The sequence below is a fragment of the Myxocyprinus asiaticus genome, chromosome 44 (assembly GCF_019703515.2).
Source record: "Myxocyprinus asiaticus isolate MX2 ecotype Aquarium Trade chromosome 44, UBuf_Myxa_2, whole genome shotgun sequence".
NCBI lineage: Eukaryota > Metazoa > Chordata > Actinopteri > Cypriniformes > Catostomidae > Myxocyprinus > Myxocyprinus asiaticus.
In genome coordinates, this window is record NC_059387.1 from 28,275,210 (window position 1) to 28,286,966 (window position 11,757).

Here is an 11,757-nt window from a genome sequence, read left to right on the forward strand (position 1 = left end):
AGTCATGAATTACTGTCTAATTTCTGATCCCTAAACTAAAGTGTTACCACATAATTCCAAATATATATCTTTTTATCTTTGTAATCTTTCATCATAATGTAATGATGTAATCGTTCGTTAAAATGTAACTTGCTCCGCCTCTGAAACAACTCTCCTTTTTGGCTAGTGTCACCGAGCCGTCTTGTTTTTCAACCCCTTCCCTCCAACAACCTGTCTTATAAAGACCACTTTTCATAATCCAATACATTTTCAATAGATAAAATTAAGTACTGCCCTATGTTTTTGTTGTTGTTGTTGAATATCCCGTGACACTTGGAAATACATCACAGAAATAATATGGGTTGTGAAAGCCATTTTATGTCGACTTTAAATGTATAGCAGTGTTGTTAATTAGTACATGTATAAAAAACAATGAAAGACCTTCGGAAATGTATAAAACACTTTTCTGATTTGAATCATACTTCTTGTGACCAAAGGATTGGTCTGGTTTAACTAGTTCAGTCTTTCAGTTTAAGACTTCATCTTTCATGGATTTGTCTCAGCATTTCAGCAATTTCAGTAATTATGATTCTAGGAGATAAATAAAATGGTTCCATTTAATGGTCTATAAAATATCAGAATACATTTCCGCTAAAGAATTCATCTCCTGATTTGTTTTGGAAATGTACATTACAAATATTTTAAAGTTGCTTAGAACTAAACAATAATACATATTATGACACTGCCATCTAGTGGTTGACTCCCTTTTGTTCCATTCACTGCACAGGGTTCACCACAAAATGAACATTCTGGCATCATTTACTCACTCTCATGTTGTTCTACACCTTCTTCTGACAATAAAATATCTCTATATAAAATAACATTTTAAGATTTCTCAATTTTCACTATTGTTCTTTCGTCTCATGGAGCAACTTATAGTACAGTTACTGTGAGGACTCTCTCCTAGCAATGCACAGTTAAGGTTTTTCTCAAAGGCACAATGGTGATAGTTAATCTCTAATTAGTATTAACCCAGAAAGATGACCATACGAACTGAAACATAACAAACATTATGTAGAAGAGTTAAGTTTATACTGGGCTTACAGTATATGGAAATAGAAATTAAGACGTCTTGAGTTAATTAGAAAAATTAAACAAATAGCTTTTATTCATATACTCATACAAAATCTGGCTATGGCATATTGGACATTCTTAACCTGCTCTGCCTATTCCAACAAGAAGTGCTATCAAGAAGGCCAGGTTTCCCAATAGAAACAGGATAAGCAGGACAATTTCAGGGCTTATCTGTTCATAACAAGAAAAGAAAAAAACCATATCAATAAAGAACAATAAAAATGTCACTCTTAATTATTACTTTATATGTGTAGTTTATTTAATTATTGTATTTAGGATATAAAATGAGATGAGATATTTCATGTTGGACTTACCCCATCAAAAGAGCAGATCTCAGCATCTAAAACAGAACACACAACTTTATCAGCAAATAAAGCAACAAGCCTTCAGAGTCTGTGCATTACAGTGATTTTACTATGGGTAAGGGGTGTTCTTTGGCATGATGCAAAGTGGAGAATCTAAAATCCCCTTTAACACAAAGCTGCTATTATGCAGCAATCAATATATACAACAAACAGCGACGGCAGTGTTACCTTTTTTCTTAGAGCGCATGTTCAGATCTTGCAGAACAAATATCAGGGCCTCCCAGGCAACAAAACCTCCCATAACTTTCAACATCCAATCATCCTCCTCAGATCCTTCAATCAGTGACAGACCAGTGAAAATTGCAGCCACTGTGACACAAAATGAAAAGAGAGATTAGAGATTTTGAAATGCAGTGTAATGCCTTTCATTAAACAGTCATTAAGAAACCTTATAAAACCTTCAACAGAGCAGTAATTCATGTACATACAAATGTTTATACAGTATATAAATACATATTATATTTTTCATGACATTTAAACTGATTTGCATAAAATCATGGAATCATTTATTATAAATGTTCACATAAATATTCCATGAATAGGCCTATTTAATTATTAATAAAAGTGACTATAAAGTGTTACCAATGGAGGAAATGTATCAAGATGGTGAAGAAAAAGGTAATGAGGTACCATGAGTACCTGCTATTGAAGTACTTGGGTTACTTAGGAAGTAATAAGGTTTCAGGCAAAGCAACTGTGTGACTATCAACAATAACATTGTATTCATACCTGCAAGGCCTTTAATAGCTAAAGCAATGAATGAATGAGCCCAGTTGAAGATGAATCTCCTGCAAAAATAAATAAATAAATAAAAACATCAAAGTGTGCTTTATAATCTTATCTTTCCTCTTGTCTCTTATTTGATTAGATAGGAGAGGTGGATGTTTTCTAACCGTTCATGGTGCGGCTCACAACGAAAAGCAGCAACAATTGGCTGAATAAGACTGAGAATCATTACCAAACAGCCCAGTACAGGATGGGCCCCCTAAACACAGATATGATACTAAATTACTGCAAATACTGTAAACATGAGACACTTCATTTCAAACATGTGACTAACAGAACAGATGCCATAATGCTGTCCTTTTTGAAAATAACCTAAATAACATACTATTTCCATTATTTTTACTTCAATCAAAACACAATCAAAAACCAGTAGGCAGATCTTATCCCTTTGTTATAGCATAGAGCAGTCCTGTATTGTCCAAAAAGGTTTTTGTTATCCAGTATAGTAGCATTACACTATTTCTGTTTGGGGTCAATTTACACCATACTTTATATATCAAAATTAACAACTGCCAGGAGTATAGATTGTACTTCTATAGTGTGCAGATCAATAAGAAAATATTAGCCTTTGAAACTTCATTGCATTTATTAAATATTTAGTAGATATGGAAGGATCTCTAAAACCCCCAATGTTTTCAAGCTGAAATTTGTATACAATCAGTTCTCGTACAATTAGGAAAATTCAAGAAGTATTAATCTGATACTTCAATGTTAAGTTTTTTTATCAAGCTATTAAAGGGGCCTTGGTTTTTTTGCACATTCCAATCAGAACATTATGGCAAATATATGTGAATCATTCCATCTCTGTAAGTGTGTACTGTACTGTATGTATGTATGTATGTCATGTGCCATATATCACTGTTTGTATTTTTATTTACCCCGCTCCAATCCTGGGCATAAGAAAACACCAGTATGAATGCAATAGCCGTGGCAGTAACTGAGATGGACATCAGCGTCACGTGAGCCTGTGGAACAACAAGTAAATCATATTTATTTTTCACTCTCACTGCATGTCCTTATAATTGGGTTAAACTTACTACATAACTAACACTATTTTGTATCACTTTCATCAACAAATCATGAACAACATCACATAATGCTAAGCAATATAGTTCATGTACATTCAAATAAGAATATGACCGTAAATATATGAATCACAGCTTGAATCTGAATATACACTAAATAATGTTCTGTTAAGCATTAAATAATGTTATTAGATAGGTAAAGTTTGTTAAGACTCTGATGTTGGCTTGACAATGCCTTGTCTAAATTTTGAACTAGTTTTAAAAGGTTGAAGTTTGATGGTAATTCAGTCATTAAAATAAGACAAACAGCCAGCTAGCCAGCTGGATATCCAGCTGGATAGTCAGACAGGCTGTCACATAGACCTTACTCACACTAGTGCCATCTTTGATTTTTAATGGAAATGACAACGAGGCTGTGCGGGATAGACTTACAGTCTCTCCAATGGGCTGTACTGCAATTTAAAGAGTTTTTGGATCGTTCCGCAGACAAAACATTGATAAAATATCTGTCCAAGAACATTCAGTATACAAAGAACTCCAGACAACTTGAGTTGTGGAAAATCAGATTTGATCTAGGAGCTTTATACAGCTATATGCCATTTGTGCCACTGAAGAGACTGTAAGTATATCCCTCAGAGACTTGTTGTCATACCCATTAAAAATGGTGCTAGCGTGAATAAGGTCTATACACACACACACACACACACACACACAGAGAGAGAGAGAGAGAGAAAGAGAGAGAGAGAGATAGCAACTTGTAGCAGACTGAAACAACGGCTTGAGGCTGTCAACACTGGACATATCTAAATTAACGTTCAACACCGTTTATTAAACGTTAATGCAAAGTTGGCATTTACTATTGCCGTGGCACACTTATGCATCTAAATGGTCGCATTTTGCGACCGTTTTTCCCTGCCGGTGCCCTAAATTCTGTTATAGGTGTGACTTCAGAGAGCGACTTCAACTATCGCTCTCTCTCTCCCCATTTATGCGCTGCCGTTATCTGTTAAGCAATATCAGATGGCAAACGTGTCAAAAGTGGAACAAAACTTTTATCAATGACAGAGCAGCAAAGAGAAGGTGCGTTACTCACGAATCTCAATGTGCAGAGTAAATTATTACAGCACTGCAGACCCATCGCCAAGGGCAGGCATTAGGAGCCAGTGCTCCCACAAATGACACACTGTGCCCCCATTAAGTATGAAATGATCAATTAAAAAATTTGAATTTGGAAATAATTTACATTCTTTGCTTAAACATGATAGAATTTATAACCTGCTCAAGCTATCTGATGCAACAGGGTCAAACCAAACTCAAAGAAGCACTGAGCTCCCCAAGGGTAACTTAAAATAACACATTATCATTTAACATAAAAATGCATATTTAACACTAATTATAACCCCAAATTACTTTTAAACGACAAATAATAGTATCCAGAAATAGTCCCAAAACCTTGCACAGACCTACCTCGTTAATTATTCGAATACAACAGCCAATGGCTAGCCCCCAAGCATAATCTATAACAGCAGTCTCAAAATCTAATTTTGGCAGTGCTGTGATTCTGAGTAGTAGCAGCTCAGGACACCTTTAAAAAAATGACAAGGGATTTACTATAGTAACACTAACTGTATTAACTATAGTATTTTAGGCAGAAATATACAGTATATTTATAATAAATATTTTATTACTACTATAGCTCTATTAAATGTATAATATGCTACATTTGGGGTGTGAAGGAATACCATTTATTTTTGTTACAACTATGGCAGTTTATTCATCTTTTTATTTAATATTTTTTGTTTTCAAAAGTGTTTAGGATACTGTTTTTCATTACAAAAATGCCATAGTTTGTTTTATACAGTAGATATCATGTTTAACCATGGTAGTTATGATCCATACATGAGGTTACCATGGTTTTGTTACAAATACAACTGTTTAAACTATTTTAAAAAAAACTACATTTTCATAAGGACAATAGCAAAATAGAATCAATGGCTTTAAAGCCTAGACCTTTCTGAATTATGGACAAATCTAGTTTTCCTTCTCTATAAAATCTGTTCTCTTCTAATGCTCTCTAATTGTAGATATAACTGGTTTTGTTTGACTTCAAATTTTCAAGAGATGACTAACTTGAATCAACAAGAGCCTAATGAAAGGACTCCCAAGTCAGATGCACTTCAGAATAATTAAGCCCTATATAAATTTGGTTGTCAATGTTTTACTTTTTATGTGTTAAAGATAACCTTCCTGTTGTTGATACCAGTAAATTTACTGTACATCTGCATACCAACTCAAAATAAATTCCTTCATGTTGAATGACCATTATCGGGGGGCAAAATATGCGATGTTATTGGTAACTGCACTTTTTTTTAGGTCACAGACCCGCACTCCCCACCAGTGCTACCAAATAAGGTGCTGTTGCCACCAACTCCAGAACCATCAAATGTTAGTCTGGAGCTCTTTGTCAAGCCAACATAAAAATGGCACTACTGACTGTTATATACATCATGAAAGTTGAAGTGTTATTCATCCTCTATAACTACCTTCTTATCATATCATATATCATATATTGCTTATCTTAACTGCACACATGCATATTACTGCACAACATTCAGCAAAAACATGTTCCCACTGTAATGCTGATATAATACATAGGTCAACATGGGACTGGCTGCAGAAACAAGTTTTTTCTAACACACCCAATTCTGATGAGCTGAACAATGCTCTATTGTAACGATAACAGATCAAACAATCAACTCACCAAAAACCAGAAATCTTTACCGCAGCATCCTTTTCCTTTGGCAACTGCCTTTAAATAGCGTGCTATGATCATCCCTAAACTGCCAGTGGTCATCCAGGATATTAACATTAGGGCACCTGGACCAGAACAGCACCATTAGGACCAAAATCATTCTGATGTGACACACCAATGTGGATCCAATGCCAATCATGATGTACTCACCATGGGCTTTAAGGATTGCTGGCAGTGGTTCACTGGTGATCAGGTCTGGATTCAGCAAATTAGCCTTGCTAGTACTGACATATTTATTTTTATGGAACTGGATGTTACCTACAAGTAAAGAACATTTTGTCATCATTAACACATTCTTAAGTCGTTTCAATTCCTCATGATCCTCCATGGAACACAAAAGGAGAAATTTTGAAGCATGTTCATGCTACTCTTTTTCATACAAAAGCATGTAATGACTAGGGGCTGTCAAGCTCCAAAAAGGAGCACCCCCCCACCCCCCACCCCCCAAAAAATATCATAAAAGTAGTCCATAAGTCTCATGTGATATATTCCAAATCATATGAAGCCATAGGAAAGCTTTGTGTGAGAAATTTCCATTATATACTATAATTATATACTAAAAATTTTGCCTTCCACGCTCCTGAATATTCAAACTTTGTGAACATTCTGCTTAACTTCTTTTGTGTTTCATGATAGAAAGTCATATGGGTTTGGAACAACATGAGGGTGAGTAAATTATAGCAGGGAAAAACATTTCGGGTGAACTATTCATTTAATGTACAAAACTACGAACTGACGAAATACTTAAGTACATTAAAAAACAATGTAAGCGTTACGAAATACAATTTCTTGCAGTTTTTGGTTGGACTATTGATTTCATACAATGTTGCTTTTTTAAATCAGGCTCTTGCCGCATGTAAAGCACATACCTTGATTTGAGGGTCCTGACGCAATCATGAGGAAGTACTCACTAGCAGATGCTGCTCTACTTCCTGTGCTTATGGAATTACGAGTCGTGAAAGAGCAATTGATAACTCCATTCGTCAGCGCTTTCTTTATGTCAGACACATTCCCCTATAAATCATGTAGAACAGGGTTGGATTTAGGCATGGGTGACATGACATATCTAGTCTTCCTGGGGGCGGAACGAGGCACCCACAGAAACAAGTGGGCGCCTCTGGGGGGTGGGGGGCTAGAACCGCTACTGATGTAGAATATATGTAAGTGATGATATCTAATCAAACAAATTAATGTCATCAATGGTGGTAGAGTAGTGGAGTGGAAGCAGACTGTACCAGCGAAAGAATAGTTGGAGCGCTTTTTCCAGTGGAAAAAGCGTGTTGCACTTGGAGGATGTTGCTGCTGTCCTTCCCACAGATATAGATGTCATCATTGCCCTTGAAATTGAATCAAAACACTTTGTAAAACCATTTGAATATAACATGGTCTGATTCACTCCCCACACATACTTGTACATAACATGAATCATTTCACACAGAAATCCTGATTATTGATAATTACTAATTGTGGGCATGTGTTCCCAAATTTAGAATAATCCGGATTCATCAACATTAAAACGAAGGTAAGAACACATTTCTTTTGTGATTTAGAAATTTTGTGAAATAACCTTTTCTGCGCTCATACTGTAAATAACACTGCTTATACGCATTGCAATATTGTTCCTGGAAAAAGATGATCAAACCACAAGCACAATGCACAGGCTTTGTTGATGTTTGGTCAGTGTAAAAGGAGTCCGTAATGACAGAGGTAGTTCTCACAATAAGACTTAGCTTAGTTCATCATATGAAGATATGCATCTCATGTTTCATGAGAAATGTAATATGTCTGGCACACACTTGGAGTATTATTATGTTTACTGCGTATCGACACAGCTGAAGTCTTTGAATTGCAGCATCATGTTAGGTCCTTATTGCAGCTTATTCTGGCCAAGAAATGACCACTTAGAAACCCGAGTGACAAGTAAAGTGGCCAACCACATTTTGTTTTGTTTTTGTGTGCCGTTTAGGGGTGGGGTTATCTGAAATAGATAATACCACAATAATAGACTGGTGTGAAAACAGAATTTAAATAAATAAGACGTACCATTTCTTGGTCATCTGAAAACCCGATTGCCACGTATCCATCAGCCTTGCCAATTATTTCAATCTCCATCTGTGATTGATCAGTTGCTGTCCGAACTGACATGAAGTAACAGTCTGTGTTGGTCGATGGGTCACAGTTGCTGGGCTGACTGTAACAGACTTTGCTTTTCCCACACTCAGAATTTACTGTAGACACCTACGGTGATTTATTAAATTACGCTCAATATACCACAACATAAAAAAACAAAAAAACAAAAAACAAAACAGAACCATGTATAATTACTGTATTTCTTATTTGTGTAAGATTAGACAAGGAACTAAAACTTACAGTTGGGGCCACAGTAGCAGTCCCTGTACCATTATATGTTATCACAGAGCTCTTGATGCCAACCCAAAAGGTTTCAAAATTTTGTGCAAATGTTGCTCTGGAACAACAGACCGTAATACTCACTAGCAAATCACAATGTAACATATATAAACAATGGTATCATATAAAATGTAAATGATAAACAATAAACCTAATGATAAAGTAAAATGAATACCTGAACTCTATATTGCCAAGTTCAGATGTAGGGGCCTTCCATTTAGTCTGCATTGAAGTCTTTCCATTGTCTGATGTGTGAGAAACAGCTCTATTCTGAATGTAACATAATATAATATAATATAATATTAGAAACATTTTACATAAATATTTGTTCATATATAATATACTGTATATATATATATATATATATATATATATATATATATATATATATATATATATATATATATATATACATATATATATAAACTCACAGCCACTCCATTGCAGGTGAGGCTCTGCGAACCAGTGGCCATCACAGTAAAAGTGCCAATCGGAGTGCTCGATCCGACTTGACGTGCTTGTAGCATAAACCCTTCAAATGACACTCCTGATTGTGCGCTTAGTGTTACTGAGAAAGCAAGAACAGTTCCATGAACTTTCTAACATAAAACGAGACCCTGGACAAACATATATGAACTGATAATAAGCATCTTGCATGGCTATGACAACGAGCTCTGAGCATTTCACTAATTACTGACAATAAAGACTCAAAGTAGTGCATTACTGCTGATAGGAAGCCAATAATTGATGTACAGAACAATACAGTGGAGTATATCCTCCTGAGACCCAGCCTTTTCATCAATGTCCTCTGCAGAGGGAATCTTGTTATTTTAATTTATCTTAGCCCATGCATAGCCCACAGTTATAATGGGCTAATCCTAGTGTAGGCTATCTTAAAGAGGACACCTTTTCAGAGACACCAAATGTTTGGGGGTTTGGACATGACAACTTCCTTGGTCTTTAACAGTGTCTAACATCGTAATTCAGCACATTTTATGTAAAGAACTTCAAGCGTACTTAGCATTGATATTTGACACATATTCAACTTTGTTTCCTTGTAAACAAACATCTATTTTTTTTTTTTTTTTCCAAAGCAGGATATGGTTTTCTTTTACAAGAAAAAACATTGTAGACATTATTTTCCTAAAAGAAGAAAATAAGCTCAAAACCTATATATATATATATATATATATATATATATATATATATATATATATATATATATATATATATATATATATATTTTTTTTTTTTTTTTTTTTTTTTTTTTTACAATTATTGTCATGATTCTTATGAACCATTCTTTTGAAGTTTTAAAAAGTAAAATTACAAAATCTTTTTTTTTTTCTTTGCTGGGCCTCATGAGGATATTATAGTACAGTATAGTATAGGATATTTGATTTAGTATGCTATACTATTTTATTTCTACATTTAGTCTACTCGCTGTTTAGTCATCTTTTAATAATTTGTTAAACTTAGGCTGGTAGGTAGTAAATGCAAATAGCTTTAATATACTGGGATATAGTATATTTAGTATGGATATATAGGTCTACTATATAAAACTAATATATTTCTTCAATATTTGTGTTTAGCATAGGCTATCTAACAAATTAGTTTTAACAGCACACACTACACTACAACTTACCATATCTGTAGAAGGCTATCTATTAGTTCTATACTATAAGTAATATTCGGCTATAATAATTACTGACAATATTGAAACGATAGACTCAATAGCACAAACCTGAGAAAGAAATGTAAGTTCTCTATTACTCATACAACACAAAAACAGCCGCACCTGTGATTTCTTCGCCCTCTTTAAAGATGGTCCTGTCAGCAGTAACAGTGAACGGAGGGTTACTGGTCTGTGCGCTGTTCGGCGAGTGTCCCGGTATCATATAGTCACACACACCGCTAACCTGCCCGTTCCCATATGACTGCACGATGCCAACAAAGGCGGACAGGAGAATCAACACCAGCATCTGGGACAGGATTTACAATGTCATAAAAACAACAGCACGTGTAGATAGATGTACTAATAAACGACGACTTAAAAAAGAGAGAATGGAATATTTCGTTAAAATCAACCTTTTCAAAGGAAAGTTTAGTAGATAAGGCCATCGTTGTCTGCTTGTTTTGGTTGAAACTGCGTGTGTTCGCGAATCCAGCTAGTTCTAGCTGTGCCGATAGTGTCGTGTCATGGTGGGCGTTGATTTACCTGAACAGGTCATTAATTGTGTAATGTAACAGCGGAATAGCATGCAGTCTAGCGCATGGCCAGTGGCGGGCTGGCTTTCGGGAGAACCAGGACTTTTTCCGGTGGGTCGCCGCAAAACGGGACCGCCGCCTGAATGGGCCGCCGCGTTATGCAGAACGGGCCATAAAACGGCGCCGCGATATGCCGAAGGGGGCAGCGATATGCAGACAAGGACACCCCCCCCCCCCAAACCGGTAGTGTATATATATATATATATATATATATATATATATATATATATATATATATATATATATATATATATATATATACACACGATCAGCCACAACATTAAAACCACCTGCCTAATATTGTGTAGGTCCGCCTCATGCCACCAAATCAGAACCAACCTGTATCTCAGAATAGCATTCTGTGATGCTATTCTTCTCACCACAATTGTACAAAGCGGTTATCTGAGTTACCATAGACTTTGTCAGTTCGAACTAATCTGGCCATTCTCTGTTGACCTCTCTCATCAAGAAGGCGTTTCGTCCACAGAACTGCCGCTCACTGTTTGTTTTTTTGTTTTTGGCACCATTCCGAGTAAATTCCAGCAACTGTTGTGTGTGAAAATCCCAGGAGATCAGCAGTTACAGAAATACTCAGACCAGCCCGTCTGGCACAAACAATCATGCCACAATCCAAATCACTGAGATCACATTTTTTCCCCCCATTCTGATGGTTGATGTGAACATTAACTGAAGCTCCTGACCCATATCTGCATGATTTTATGCACTGCACTTCTGCCTCACGATTGGCTGATTAGATAATCGCATGTATGATTGTTGGTGCCAGACGAGCTGGTTTGAGTATTTCTGTAACTGCTGATCTCCTGGGATTTACTCAGAATGGTGCTAAAAACAAAAAAACATCTAGTGAGTGGCAGTTCTGTGGACAGAAATGCCTTGTTGATGAGAGAGGTCAACAGAATGGCCATACTGGTTCGAACTGACAAAGTCTACGGTAACTCATATAACCGCTCTGTACAAT

At 35.8% G+C, this 11,757-nt stretch overlaps 1 protein-coding gene across 1 annotated transcript; it reads right to left on the bottom strand.

The window, feature by feature from the left end:
• Positions 1-1,116: 1,116 nt before the first annotated feature.
• Positions 1,117-10,883, bottom strand: LOC127434464 (putative ferric-chelate reductase 1). The gene is made up of 16 exons (XM_051687251.1): positions 10,599-10,883; positions 10,309-10,492; positions 8,942-9,078; positions 8,686-8,780; positions 8,472-8,568; positions 8,145-8,339; positions 7,337-7,438; positions 6,971-7,115; positions 6,252-6,359; positions 6,051-6,166; positions 3,143-3,229; positions 2,372-2,463; positions 2,208-2,266; positions 1,647-1,787; positions 1,428-1,453; positions 1,117-1,284 (listed from the first exon to the last, which is right to left on the bottom strand). The coding sequence occupies exons 1-16, from the start codon at positions 10,629-10,631 to the stop codon at positions 1,192-1,194; spliced, it is 1,710 nt and encodes a 569-aa protein (XP_051543211.1). The 5' UTR covers positions 10,632-10,883; the 3' UTR covers positions 1,117-1,191.
• Between the last annotated feature and the right edge of the window lie 874 nt (positions 10,884-11,757).

Bases quoted from the DNA above. Each gene is read 5' to 3' on its own strand.
- LOC127434464 (XM_051687251.1), bottom strand. From the start codon at position 10,631: ATGGCCTTATCTACTAAACTTTCCTTTGAAAAG. The intron at 9,079-10,308 runs GTGCGGCTGTTT...TTGCTTTCTCAG, and splicing joins AGAGGGCGAAGAAATCACAG to TAACACTAAGCGCACAATCA. The intron at 3,230-6,050 runs GTGAGTTGATTG...GTTGTTCCACAG, and splicing joins GTAAAGATTTCTGGTTTTTG to GCTCACGTGACGCTGATGTC.